The sequence below is a fragment of the Bison bison genome, unplaced genomic scaffold (genome assembly GCF_000754665.1).
Source record: "Bison bison bison isolate TAMUID 2011002044 unplaced genomic scaffold, Bison_UMD1.0 scf7180017864035, whole genome shotgun sequence".
Taxonomy (NCBI): domain Eukaryota; kingdom Metazoa; phylum Chordata; class Mammalia; order Artiodactyla; family Bovidae; genus Bison; species Bison bison.
In genome coordinates this window covers 3,754,702-3,770,259 of record NW_011494607.1, presented here as the reverse complement: position 1 = coordinate 3,770,259, position 15,558 = coordinate 3,754,702, and the positions used below count along the sequence as shown (strand labels likewise).

At 37.9% G+C, this 15,558-nt stretch overlaps 1 protein-coding gene across 1 annotated transcript in view; it reads right to left on the bottom strand.

Moving 5' to 3' along the window:
- RIPPLY2 (ripply transcriptional repressor 2) overlaps positions 1-12,867 on the bottom strand; it is a 21,200-nt gene extending 8,333 nt beyond the window's left edge. The window contains exon 1 of the mRNA XM_010834752.1: positions 12,764-12,867. Within this exon, the coding sequence (XP_010833054.1) occupies positions 12,764-12,867 (104 nt within the window). The remainder of the gene's footprint in view (positions 1-12,763) is intronic.
- Between the last annotated feature and the right edge of the window lie 2,691 nt (positions 12,868-15,558).

Below are 15,558 nucleotides of genomic sequence, written 5' to 3'. Positions count from 1 at the left end.
CAGCTTTTGAACTGTGGTGTTGGAGAAGACTCTTGAGAGTCCCTTGGACTGCAAGGAGATCCAACCAGTCCATTCTGAAGGACATCAGCCCTGGGATTTCTTTGGAAGGAATGATGCTGAAGCTGAAACTCCAGTACTTTGGCCACCTCATGCGAAGAGTTGACTCATTGGAAAAGACTCTGATGCTGGGAGGGATTGGGGACAGGAGGAAGAGGGGACGACAGAGGATGAGATGGCTGGATGGCATCACCGACTCGATGGATGTGAGTTTGAGTGAACTCCGGGAGTTGGTGATGGACAGGGAGGCCTGGCGTGCTGCGATTCATGGGGTCGCAAAGAGTCCGACACGACTGAGCGACTGAACTGAACTATCTTTCTCTATCTGACTTATTTCACTTAGAAAAACTTCCTCAAGGTGCATTCATGCTGTTGCAAATGATGGGATTTCCTTCATTTTTATAGTTGCTAATTGAGAGGTTTTTTGACTACTGATTCATCTTCTTTTTTAATAGTGGTTCTGCTCAGATTTTCTATTTTTTCATGATTCAATCTTGGTAGGTTGTATGTTTCTAGGAAATTATCCATTCTAAAATATGTGCTTTATATAACATATCAATATGCTTTCCATAACACATCAGTGAGAATTAAAGTTAGAATGAAAAATATAAAAACCTTAATTCCTTCAACAAATATTTATTGAATGCCCTCTGTGTGCCAGACACTTCTAGCAACTCAGGAGATGTCAGTGGACAAAACAGACAAAATTCCTTGCCTTCAAGGAGCTTATATTCTAACAGACATCTAAGCTACAAGCTTTTATATTTTACCTTAAATAGATATTATAAATTCACCTTGTACATGGTACATGTGGACTCAATATGCTTTTTAAAAAAAATCTTTGGATTTATGAATGACTACAGGATGAAAGAAAGCGGGCATGTCCTGGAGAAAGGATACTAGGTGAGAGTCACTGAGTAAGAAGTATGGAAAAAATCGAGACCACATTAGAAAAATGGACAAGAGCTTCTGTCTAATCCAGAAAATAATAACCAAAAAAAAAAAAAAAATTAGACCTTGAGCTAATTTCCCATTTTGAATGTGACCTGATGTTTCCCTGCTCTTTTTGATGGACAGGATGACCTCAACTTGGACATGACTTACTCTCCACTTAGAGACTGAGGTGAGAAGCTGCCATGTGCAGGAATGCAGGGAAGATAGGGACTCACAGCTGCTGCTGCCACCACGTGCCTCCTGAGTGAGACCTGTTTGCTTGTTCAAAGGCAGGGCCAGTCTCAGTTCTTATATATCCTCTCTTTTTTTAATTTATTTTTTAACTTCTTATTTTATATTGGAGTATAGATTATTAACAGTATGATAGTTTCAGGTGGACAGCAAAGGAACTCAGCCATACGTATACACGTATCCATTCACACCTGAATTCCCCACCCATCCAGGCTGCCATATAACATTGAGCAGAGTTCCCTCTATTATAGTCCTTGCTGATTATCCATTTTAAATATAGCAGTGTTTATACATCCCCTCTTACCCATGATTTTATGAATATTACTTTTTAAAATTATAATATCTCTGCTTAGCTAGACTGTTTTGTAAAAGATTGTACATACAAAATGCTCCTTTCTGAGAAAAGGATTCATTTGTGTGTGAATGCCAACAGAATCAAACTTGTTAACATTTTGGTATTTTATTTCAATTATGTAATTACGTTTTCACACATAAAACCTGTGAAAAAGGCAGTATAAAACCCTGAACAGGAGGGAGAGGAGAGGGAATTTCAAAAGGGAGGGGATATATGTATACCTATGGCGGATTCACGTTGAGGTTTGACAGAAAACAGAGAAATTCTGTAATTATCCTTCAGTAAAAAATAAATTAATTAAAAAAACCTGAATATAAATATGTATGAGAGATCTTTTTGAAGAGATGTTAATTTTTTCAATTCACTTACTTTATTTATGGTTAATGAAATATGATGGTATCAATAGCTTTAAAGATCTAAAAGGTTATTCTTTGTAGAAAATTGTTTCATCCCCACTCTGAATTATGTACAATAAAAAACTGTTAATGTTGTTGTTGTTTAGTCAGTTAGTCATATCTGACTCTTTTGTGATCCCATGGACTGTAATCTGCCAGGCTCTTCTGTCCATGGGATTTCACAGGTAAGAATACTGGAGTGGGTTGCCATTTCCTTCTCCAGGGGATCTTCCCGACCCAGAGATCAAACCCACATCTCCTGCATTGCAGGTGGATTCTTTATCACTGAGCCACTGGGGAAGCCCCAAAATTGTTACTAGCAGTATATATTTTCTAAAGCTAAATTTTGTATTCATAATCTTAGTAACACAGAAAAGATTTATCCCTTACTGTTTGGATGGATATGAAGCAATATACTTTATGATGGAAGTGCATTAAAGAATGGCTTCCTAATCATACTCAGCTTGGACTTGAGGAACTAAACAGTGCAGTCAAAATCAAGCCTTTTTCTTAATCTATTTTTTTTTTTTTTGGCTGCATCACACAGCAGGTGGAACTTCCCTGACCAGGAATCAAACCTGTGCCCCCTGCAGTAGAAGCACAGAACCCTGATCACTGGACCACGAGGGAAGTCCTCAGGCCTATTTAGATGTTTCTGATAGGCTGGTTTTTAAAAACATGCATCTTTGGTAGAAAAAGTGATTGTTAGGATGGCTGTGATCACTTTAGAATTTATTTTAAAGCAGACATTTTATTTATACGGTCTCTGGACAGTTCTAGGTATTTTTATTGCAGTGATCTCCCTGAGGTTCCACCTGAATGGATCATCCATAGCAATCAGATCAAGTTATTTAGAGGAGATTGTGCTGGGTCTGTAGTAAGGACATAGGCCTCCAAAGCATCAAGTGCAATGACAGGCTATCTGCGAGGTCTTTGTCAGCAAGGTCTCTACTACTGCTGATTTGCCAGAACTAAGACCTCACACGGAGGCCATTATAAAAGGAGCTTTTATAATGAGTCACCCTAACTTGAGATAGATCCAAAGACCAAGCCAGTGTGCTCAAGTAGCTAGGAATTTTATTTTGCATTATTAGAAAGTCAAACACATGAAAGTATTCTAAACTCAATAGTAAGCTAAAATTCTCTTTTTTCCTTTACAGTTGAATTGGCACTTCTATGATCAACATTTTATGTCAATAAAATTTTGTTTGAGGTAGTTGACTTAATAGAGGTCTTTTTTTCAATCTGAAGATCAGATTCTTTGTGAAAGGTGGCATTTCCAAACTTGAGGCATTTGAGAAACTTCCCAGGTTTAAGATAAAGATAACAGTTGTGGCAAAAAACTAAAAACTGAGCAGAGCGAGTCCTTGTTGTTTTTAACCAAGAAGGTGCTCACAGATGGCTCAGAGAGAGATTTAGCAACTCTGTGCTAATCACACCCGTACATGGGAATATCTCCATTGAAAACAGACAGACTCCAAGTCACCCTTTCAATAACTTGCATACTTCGTTAATAACAATAAAGTATAATATTTAATGGCCTAGGGACCTCCCTGGCCATCCAATGGTTAAGACTTCAGCTTCCATGCAGGGGCTGTAGGGTTGATCCTTGGTTGGGGAGCTAAGATCTCACTGGCCAAAAAACCAAAACCTAGAACAGAAGCAATATTTTAACAGATTTAATTAAGACTTTTAAAATGATCCACATTAAAAAAAACTTTAAAAAATGTTTAATGGCCTAAAATATTCCATGCTTTGTTTTATAATTACAGTTGGATGTATATTATTATAATCACCATGAGAGTTCACGAGAGATAGTTCCCATTCAAAGTATATTAAAGATACAAAAGTATTGTAAGTTCTGGCCAGACTCGTTTCTTGACATTTCTAAACTGTGTTAACCCCAGATTAAATTATTAGGTTAATTTCTCATACTTAATAAATTATCTGAAATGAAAACACAATATGTAAAAAAAAGTATCCGTTTGGCATAAAAAGATTGATTTATCTGTGTTTACAGTGTTTTACCACATCTGACACCTTATGTGAAATATCCATTAATTATATAGTTACAATGTCCTATATTATTACATGTCAATGACCAAAAGATGATAAGCACCAAGATTCAAGTTTAAATTTTGCTTTCAGAATATAACATAAAATAGTTTTCTTTCCCAAGAAAACTTTCTCATTTAATATCTGTTGATCAGCCACTATGTGTCAGACACTGTATTAAACTTTTAGTACAGTGTAGAATAAGACCAACATGTTTTCCAGCTCTTATAGGGCTTATATTCTAGTTTGGAAACAGAAAATAACAAATGCATGCACAAGAAATTACAGATTTGCAAGACTGCTATAGATGGAATTAGAAGAGTAATTTAATATAAAGTAATCTGAGGAAGCCTCTTTTAAACAGGGTGATCAGGAAAGGCCTCTGAAGAGATGACATATAAGCTGAGCCTTGAAGGAAAAATGGTAGAGTATTATTTCCTGAATGATCTATAAATCATTCCTGCTGTAACCAGACCATACAGGATCATAGCAGAAAATATGTAGCTGCTCTTGTGGCTCATACTGTTAGTGAGAGACCAGACAGCTGTTGTGTGGGTTGTTCTAGAAAAGGAAGAACATATTGGATAGTATTTTTCTGTATTTGTTTCTGACTTTTATTAATTACTTAGAGAATTACTTGGATTATAGAATGAAATTTATATTCTTCAAATACATAAATGTTTCCAGTTTAATGGGGAGTCAAATTTTAACTGAAAGCATTAAGTGTAAAAGGTATGATGCTATAATGTATCAGCAGTGACATGTGCAGAATAATTTAAGGAAACAAAAATGTAGTAGTAGCAGATTGAGTAGAATTAACTTTTTGTTATTATTGAATAGATTATATATTACAAGCTAAGAATGAGATATCAGTAAAAAGTTAAATGAGACTTTGTGTATCTTTAATGCATCTAAGCATTCATTAGGCACTCTATGACAACTGACTAATTAAAAGAAGGAAAACAGACAAATATGATATTTATAAAACATCTCTGTAATTTTTTTTTTGGGCTGAGCCATGTGTCATCTAGGATCTTAGTTCCCCAACTAAGAATCAAACCCTTGCCCCCTGAAGTGGAAGTGCAGATTCTTAACCACTGGGCCACCCAGGAAGTCCTAAAATGTCTCTGAATTTTATCTTTTGTGTTCGTCAAAAAGTTCATTTGTGGGGTGGTACAGAAAATCCAAATGGACTTTTTGGCAAATCCAATATTATTCCATAACAGTCCTGGGGACCACAATGAGACATTTCAGTTGTCATGATTATGCAGGAACCTACTGGTTCCCTAGTCCATAGCTATTCCCCATTCCCACTCTCATTTTTACTGAAAGAACCCCATTTTGTGCCAATATCAAGCAGTCAGATGTTTTTGGAGAAGCTATGTCCTTCTTCAACCACAAAGAGGGAATTGTGTTGGTTTCAGCCAATCATGGTAACCTCCAATTCCACTATCCCAGGACTGATTTGAGCTTCTCCACTGGCCAGGGATTGGTGATCCACTTCTGACACATGATGTTTGAAAACAAGTCAGTGTTAACGGTGGCAGAGTGATTTTAGGAAAAATCTTTCTTGCTGTCTAAAAGAAACACATGGGAAAAAATATACCACTCCTCTATGTTCTATCTCTTGATCTTATATTTACTTTTGATGTCAGTATTTGCGGCTGGTAAGAGTGGATATGAGCCGGGATCCAGAAACTAACAGGTTAGAAGGATATAAGGATCCTGGGAACATTTTAATGCAGTTGAGGTTATCAAATAATCTTCAGTGGAAATACTCAACATCTGGATTCCTTATATGAAAATAGTAATTTTCTTATTTCAATTTTAGCCTCTTTTAGATGAGTTTTAGTTATTTGCAGCAGAGTGATCTTCATTCAGTGACTAGTTCTATTCTCAGGTAGTGTTTAGTAGGTTAACTGAATATATTTTTTTATAATCTAAATATATAATTGACTTAGTATTTCACATAGATAAGGTCAAAATACTCTTCTCAGTAATGGGATGAGTATTCACCAGGCAATGCTCCTTGTATGTGTGTGTACTGAGTCGTATCCGACTCTTTGTGACCCCAAAGACTGTAGCCCACCAGGCTCCTCTGTCCCTGGAATTTTCCCAGGCAAGAATACTGTTGCCATTTCCTTCTCCAGGGGATCTTCATGGCCCAGGAATTGAACCCACATCTCCTGTGGCTCCTGCATTGCAGGTGGATGCTTCACTAATGAGACACTGGGGAAGCCTGCTCCTCATATAGGTATACTCAAATTGTTATCGTTATCTCACTGATTCTTAAAATCTTTGTGGTAGAGAAAATGTTTTTTAGTAGTTCTCTCTTTTGAAAGACTAAATTGAAATTTACCAAGCAAGATATTATCTAAGGTGGTTCTTAATACTTTTAGTCTCAGGACCCCTTTAAACTCCTAAAAATTATTGAGAATAATTATTTGAACTGTGGTGTTGGAGAAGACTCTTGAGAGTCCCTTGGACTGCAAGGAGATCCAATCAGTCAATCCTAAAGGAAATCATTCCTGAATATTCATTGGAGGGACTGATGTTGAAGCTGAAACTCCAATACTTTGGCCACCTGATGCGAAGAACCAACTCATTGGGAAAGACCCTGATGCTGGGAAAGATCGAAGGCAGGAGAAGAAGGGGAAGACAGAGGATGAGATGGTTGGATGGCATCACTGACGTGATGGACATGAGTTTGAGTAAGCTCTGGGAGTGGGTGATAGACAGAAAAGCCTGGCGTGCTGCAGTCCATGGTTTCGCAAAGAGTCAGACATGACTGAGTGACTGAACTGAACTGAACTGATTTCAAAATAAAAAGTTAAGAGCCCCAAGGACCTTTACTTACTGTGGGTTATATCTGTCAATAGTTACTGTATTAAAAATTAAAAGTGAGAACATTTCAAGCTATGTATATTTATTCCTTTAGAATAACAATATCCTGTTGCATAGTAATATAAAATATGTATTTTATAAAAATAACTTTTTTCTAAACTAATTTCTTTTGCAAATCTCTTTAATATTTAACTTTATAGAAAATGATTGGATTCTCTTGTCTGTTCTGCATTCAGTCTGTTGCAGTATGTCATCCTGGTCGAAGTACATGAAGGAAATCTGGTTTCAAACAAGTATGTTTGGAAAAGAAAGCATTTTTTTTAACCCTTACATGCATTCTAGAGATTCCACAGAAGTCCTGCATACTTCATAATCCACTAATCTAACATGGTCAGACGACACCAAAACTTTAAGGGTCCATATTGTTTCATTTTCCATCATCAGGGAGTCACAAGCAAATACTTGCAAAAATTAGAAGAATTAGAGCCAGTTCTCTGCCTTAAGGAAAATTTCACTCTCTATGATCATGATAAATGACTCATCTGTTAACCAACCAAATTTGAGTTATCTTTAAAAATTATTGAAAAAAAATTCAGGAGACTAAGAGGAGAAGCCATGAGCTCAGAATCAGTTGTGAAATGCTTTATCTGGTAGTCACTAGGTTTCTCCAGGAATTCTGGGAGGCTCATCTTAGGTACATGGCAGGGTGCTCTTCCTGCCTGTCACTTGAAGTCAGGTATGGCTTTGTGATGCATGGTGGAAGTGATATGTCTCATTTCTGAATGGAAGCCTTACGAACCAATGGGCAGTTGTCATGTACCTTTCCTCCTTGTCTGGATGGAGGAGATTGCGGCAGTCTGAATAAGGAAGATATGGAGGAACTCCCACCCACCAGAAGCAAACTTTGCGGTTTTTAACTAGTGAGATTTTGGAGTTGTTTGTTCCTGATATGACATAGTCTGTGCTGCCTGATTCATTTTACCTTTTGATCTGTTAATAAAGAATGCCATAGAAGCAAACACTATAATCATAAAATTCTTCCTATAATCTTAACAAGCTAGAAGTTTAGATAAGGGTTATTTTGCTTTTGACCAAAGGTTTATAGGGAAAGAAATGTATTTAACGTGATCTTTGAAGCAAATCATAATGATCAAAAAGCAATGCCAAATTGAGGTGAATTTCTAATTATGTAGGCAGCATTTTGGAGTTGTTTTTATCAAAATAGTTTTCATTCATTCTAAAAATATTCATCTACTAAAACTATGTGAAGACTCTGCTAGACTCTAAGAAGGTATATCAATGGGATCCACCCTCATGGAGTGATTTATCACCTGAAAACTTTACAGAAACTAAGAGTCTAAGTCAGACTTTAGCCCCTTATATTTTTTAAAAAGTACCATTTTTTTTAATGATACATAATAGAATCTCAAATTAGCAATGACAAACAAAATTAAAGTTTCTTTTTCTCCTGTAAAGTAAAAATAGTTTAATGAGTAGACATTCTAAGGTTGGAATAACAGCTACTTTTAATCAGGGACCCACAGAGTTTCCTTCTCTCTGTTCTACCACCCCAAGGGTATGGACTCTGCCTTTGTTGCCCTAGATAGCTGCTAGAGATCCAGGCCTCACATGTACACACTGGGTATTCTGGGAGAAGAGACAAAGAAGAAGGGTAAAAGGACTTATGATTGATTATATTAAGAAGGTGTTTTTGGAAGTTGCCATATAACTTTCATTTTTATTTTCTTTGGTCAGAATTTAGCCAAATAGCCACACCTAGCTGTAAGGAGAATTGGGAAATAAAGTCTTTATTGGGAGCAGCCCTTTCCTTTCCTAAAAATCAGGGATATTTTTACCAAGGAATAATGAATATTGAGATGGCAACTAGCAGCCTCTGCCACACTGTTCTGTAGCAGTTATTATGTAAAACTACCTGCAAGAAATTTTATCAGAATAATCCATAAATTAGTTGATTCCCTACTTCATACTTGGGGCTTCCCAGGTGATGCTGGTGGTAAAGAATCCGCTTGTCAATGCACGAGATGTAAGAGATGAGGGTTCGATCTCTGAGTTGGAAAGATCTGCTCAGGAAGGGCATGACAACCCACTCCAATGTTCTTGCCTGGAGAATCCTGTGGACAAGAGGAGCCTGATGGGCTACAGCCCATGGGGTTGCACAGAGTCAGATATGACTGAAGTGACTTAGTACGCATGCACACTACTTCATACTTATAGATTCAGCGGGCTCTGGGAGTCTGGAGCTATCATGCCTTCGATCATAGCACTAGGTATGATTAGAAAGCAAATTTCTCTAAGTTTGGACAAGTGAGACAGGATAAATTGGTCTACTGGGATTACCCTTAATCATCGAATGACACCTGAAACGATTATATCTTGAAGGGAATCTTTTAGCTAGAGTATATCTTTTATAATTTTTAATATGTATAATCTTGAACTTATAGAAAGGTTGCAAGGGCCTCTATATGCCGTTTACCCAAGTTCACCAATTGTTAAACATTTTGCCCTTTGTATCTTTCTCTCTCTCTATGTATGTATATATATATATATACACGCACACACTCATTTTTCTCAATTATATGAGAATAAGTTGCAGTCATTACACCTCTTTACTCCTAAACACTTTAGTGTGCATATCTTCTAATCAAGAACAATTTCTTTAATAATCACAGAGCAATTAACAAAACCAGGATATTCTACCTTGATACAATGACTATTATCTAATCCCCAGTAAATATTCAAATACAACCAATTACCCTAATAATGCCCTTTATTCCTGTTTTTCTTTTCTCCTATCAAGGATCCATCCAATCCAGGAATATACACTGATTTTAGTTTGCATGCCTCCTTAGTCCCCTTTAATCTGTAACAGTCCCTTAGTCTTTTTGTCTTTCATGACCTTGGCATTTTTTTCAAGAGTAGTGACCAGTTATTTTGCAGTTGTTTAGTTGCCAAGTCATGTCCAACTCTTTGTGACCCCATGGACTGCAGCACAGGCTTTCCCAGTGGCTCAGAAGTAAAAAAGCCTCCTGCAATGCAGGAGATGCAGGTTTGATCCCTGGGTCAGGAAGACTCCCTGGCAGAGGGTATGGCAAGCCACTCCAGTATTCTTGCCTGGAAAAATCCCATGGACAGAGGAGCCTGGCAGGCTACAATCCATAGGGTTGCAAAGAGTCAGACACGACTGAAGTGACTAAGCATGCACACACAGATTGTAGCACGCCAGGCTTCCCTGTCCTTCACTGTCTCCTAGGGTTTGCTCAGATTCATTGAGTTGGTGATGCCATCCAATAATCTCGTCCTCTGTTACCACCTTCTCCTCCTGTCCTCAATCTTTGCCAGCATCAGGGTCTTTTCCAATGAGTCGACTCTTTGCATCAAGTGGCCAAAATATTGGACCTTCAGCTTCAGCATCAGTCCTTCCAGTGAATATTCAGGGTTGATTTCTTTTAAGATAGACTGTTTTAATCTCCTTGCTGTCCAAGGGACTCTCAAGAGTCTTCTCCAGCACCACAATTTGAAAGTGTAAATTTTTTTGTATTGGGCATCACTGATTAACAAACAATGTTGTAACAGTTTCAGGTGAACAGCGAAGGGACATAGCCATGACTTATATGTGTTGTTTTTAATTTTTTACACATAACCTAAGGCTGATTCATGTTGATATATAGCAGAAACCAACACAATTTTGTAAAGCAATTATCCTCCATAAGCTTTTAATGTCAAATATATTGGTTTTATGAATTTGGAATTGTATAGTTCAAATAAACATATAACTGCTTTGAAAGATCCTTAAGTATTTTTACAACATTCAGGGAACTCAAATCAGTTTGGCTGGATTGTACCCACTCTGTACAGCCAAACACATAAAGACCTTGTTACAAAGGATCTGTGGTTTCACAGTCAAACTCCAACTCTGATTAAGCTCTGCACTGCAACAGGATTTAAGGCATCTATATTTTGGATGCAGAGGATTAAAGAGCCCACTTTATCTCATCACACTCTCCAGGAAACAAATGCTCCAGATATCAGCCTGGCACCAGCAAATGCTCCCTCCCCAGTTGCCTCACTAATGCCTCATCTTTAGGTAAACCTTCGCTGAGAGGTTTTCTTTTTTGAGGGGTAGGAGCTTTCCTAGTGGCCCAGGGTAAAGTATCTGCCTGTAATGCAGGAGAGTCGAGTTCAGTCCCTGGGCATGACAACCCACTCTTGTGTTCTTCCCTGGAGAATTCCATGGACAGAGGAGCCTGGCAGGCTACAGTCTATGGGGTTGCAAAGAGTTGGGGATGACTGAGAGACTAACACACACACTTTCTTTTTTTAATACAAGCATAGAAGATTCTTGGGGAAAAATTCATTTTAATGACTAACCTTTATAGGTATTTCTTAAAAACATGATCTATATACTTTATATGGGTGACATTACATAGTCACCATCCTTGATAAGAATATTCCTGCCAATTTCCTCATCTTCCCTTGGAAGGTCCAGATCATAGGAGAAAAAGTATTCAAGTGAATCTCCCTCTTTTCTGTCCAAAATTGCTCTCTTCCATATTGAAACACATTTAAGAAAACACAGAAACCACAACCAAACTCTTTGGAGACTAAGCAGTCTAGTCCAGATTTGGTAAACATCTATACTTTGCACTTCCTTTAAAGAAAACAGAAAGCGCTGGTTTGGCTGGAGATCACTCTATGTGTTAATGAAAACACTCCACATGGCCCAAGTGGTTTGTGACTGGCAAGTGTTACTCACACAAGTACCCGAGAAAAGACCCATGTTCCACATAGCATAGAAGGCAAGCTTTGTCCCATTCATGTCATTTGTTGATACTTTAAAGGCACCAATGTTCAAACTTGAGTTTCTCTAACTAGTCCTAGTGTCTATTTGTCTCTCTCTAATTCTGTTTTACAATGTCATGCCATACTTTAATACCCTCTCACAGAAAGTGAAAGATTATTCAGTGTTTGGGATAAAACAGACTGTAACTTAAAATTCTCCTTCATTTGGCTTAATTTCCATGTATTTTAGGTATTTATTGATCATATGCACCTTTATTTGATTAACTAGAACACTGAGGTCAGAAGGTACTAGATGAAGAAGTTAGACTTACATAACCCAATAGGAACAGAATCCAGACTGTATTTCAAAGGGCTTCTGATCACTCAAGATATTCAAAGGACTTTAGAATAGGCCAGGTGAATAAGGAGTGTGTGCTGTTTTAACTCTTGGACTGACTCAGCCGTTCCAGAGAACAGTGTGAAATAAAGCTCTTTGAAATATAGAATTTTAAGTTATAGTCTATTTTATCCTAAATACTGAATAATCTTTCACTTTCTGTGAGAGGGTATTAAAGTATGGCATGACATTGTAAAACAGAAGCAGAGAGAGTCAAATAGACGCTAGGACTAGTAAGAGAAACTCAAGGCCATATGGCCCAGTAATTCCACACCAGAATATATACTCAAAGGAATTGAAAAGAAATGCCCAAACAAAAATTTGACCATAAATATTCAGAGCACCACTATTTCCAATAGGCAAAACAGAAACAACCCAGGTGTCCAAAAGGAAGTTTCTTTCTAGAAACAATCATATCAAAGGCACTCTGTAGGGACTCTCATTCTATATGTGCATTATTTAGCTTCCAAATTACTTAATGAATTCCAGAATAATCTAAAGAGGAGGCAGGGTAGGTAACCAAGATGCACATAAAGTCTAACCAGCTGCCGGTGGCCCCTGGAAGCCTGCGGCACATCCACACACATGGTCCGTGCAGTATGTCAACGCAGACACTCTTCTCTGGAGTGGTTGAGTCAGCCTGAGGGTTAAAGGAGCACACGTTCCCTTACTCACCTGACCTGTTCCAAAACCCTTTGAATATCCTGAGTGACCCCAAGCTCTTTGAAATACAGTCTGGATTCTGTTCCTATTGGGTTATGTAAGTGTAACTTCTTCATCTTGTACCTTCTGACCTCAGTGTTCTAGTTAATTAAATAAAAGGGCATTTTGTGAAGGAAAGTAGATCTTGGTGCAATTATGGCAGGCGGCTTCTTTTTCTTTTTAATAATGAGAAACATAATGGAAACAAAAGTTTCCAGTGGCCTACAGAGGCTTCCCAAAACTTCCACTGTGAAAACTGAATGCCTCAAGCCACACATGAGCCAATGGCTCAGGGGCCCACTGTGTGTGGTTTTCCTCTAGAACTGAGCTACTTCACAGGTGAGCTGCTTCACTGTGACTTGATCGTTAACTGCAGTATCCTTGGAAGTTTTTCCTAACTTGGGAGGTCCAGATACTCTTCAATTACCCAAGACCTTCATTTGCCTTGTTTGCTTCCCCTAGATCCAGAGCATCAAAATCAATTTGAACCTAATTTTGCTCTGACTTTGGACAATTTATTGAAATCACTTACAAAGCCTCAGTTTACCTATCTGTAAAATACCCCTCAGGTTTAGGGTAAGTCAACTGAAACAGGTGTTTAAAATGCTGTCATAAAGACATACAGATGGCCAAAAAGCACATGAAAAGATGCTCCATGTCATTAACTATAAAGGAGATGCAAACCAAAAGCTACAGCAAGACATCACTTCACACCTCCTAGGAAAGCTAGAATTAAAAAAAATGAAAAACAGTAAATGTTGGTGATGATGTGGAGAAACTAGAACCCTTGTATATGGCCGGTGGTAATGAAAAATGGAAACTGTGAAAAATAGTCTGGAAGTTTCTCAATAAGTTAAGCACAGAATGACTATATGACCCAGTAATTCCACACTAGAATATATACTCAAAAGAACTGAAAAAAAGTGCCCAAACAAAAATGTGAACATGAATATTCAGAGCACAACTATTTCCAATAGGCAAAACATAGAAACAACCCAAGTGTCCATCACTCGATGAATGGATAAACAAATGTGGTACATCCAAACAGTGGAATATTACTCACCCATGAAAAGGAACAAAGTGCCGATGCATGCTGCAACACGGATGAAATCTTAAAAATAATACACTCAGGAAAAGAAGCTAGATCTAAACAGCTGCTTATTAAATGAATCAGTTTATATGAAGTACTCAGAATAAGCAAATCCATAGAGACAAAAAGCACATTAGTAGGTGCCAGGGACTGGTAGGAGGAGAGGCTGGGAAGGGGTGTGGGGTTTCTTTTTGGGGTGATGAAAATGTTCTGGGACTAAATAGGGGGGATAGTTGTACAACACTGTGAATATTAAAATGTTACTAATGATACATTTTATATTACATGTACTTTATCACATTAAAATTTGTTGTTGCATAGTAAGCATTCCATAAACATTAGTTATTATTACTAGATAACTTTAGGCATTTTAAGTGTCCTCAGAATAAAATTATCTAATGGTTATTATCTAACAATATTATGCATTGGATTTCATTCTATTGCTTTCTAACTGATACACTTCTTATCTCCAACTGAACTGCGTGCTCTATCAGATAAGGATAAAACTTCATTATCCTTCGTCAAGCCATCCTTGTGCCTAAACAGAACTTTCTGTGTGAACTGATCTGAGAGATGCTGAACATCTTACTTGTTCCAAGGTCCTTACCCCATGGACTTGCTCTGAGCTCCGAAATTCCACACGAGCAGGACTCTAATGTGTAAAGCACTATGACTCTACTGTTGAACTGCAGGCTTATTATCTAGAAGATAGTTAATAATTATATTAAATGTAATAATTAATAATTGCATTAAATGTAACATCTTAGTGAATTAAGTCAGTCACCAAAGAAAACATCTGAGGACATGGGACCTTGGTAGGGGATGAGTGAGGTAACAGTTTGGCCTACCAAGGTGATCTTCAGTGCGCAGTTCTGAACCACCAGGGCAGTGGGAGGAAACACCTGTGGAGGAGGGTAGCTGAGAGGAAAGAAATCTGAGACACAAATTTCACTTAGTTGAGATTTTGTGTTCCATATCATTATGTCTACCCCAATATAGCGGGTACCCAGTATGAAAACCAAGAGGTTTCTTTAGAATGAAGTAATGAGTGAATGAATGATGTCTCAAATAGGTTTTAAAAGGCCCCCTTCTCTTTTTTTTAAACTTTTTTTTTTGTCCTTGCCACATGGCATGTGGGATCTAGTTATCAGATATCAAACATGGGTGTCCAGCACTGGAAGCACAGTCTTAGTCACTGGACTACCAGGGAAGTCTCCTACACCCTCTCTTTTATCACCAATGTAACTAAAGTAATAATAATAGGAGTTAACATTTTTAGAGCTTATCATGGGCTAAACAACACGTGATTATTTGATTCAATCTGCCCATAATCCTATGAAATAATTAAATTCATTGTCTTCAATCTACACACACACACACAAAGGACACTGAGATTTAGAAAAGTTGAGCAGTTTGCCCAAATTAAAGCCTCACAGAGTTGGGTCTTTATCCATCTAGAACCTCCACCCTACCCACTACACTGACTATTCTCACGCGCTCTTCCACTGTTCATGGGAACATCAGCATGTGCTGAATTGACGTTAGAGTATGAGTCAGAGCCAGCGGTAGCAAGAAGCAATCGCACACACTGTGGGGTGGAGGGCCACTTTGGTCATTTCCCTCTCTGCTCTTGACAGTCACCTGTATTTCCCACCTGAGCCTGGAAGCAGTAATTGTT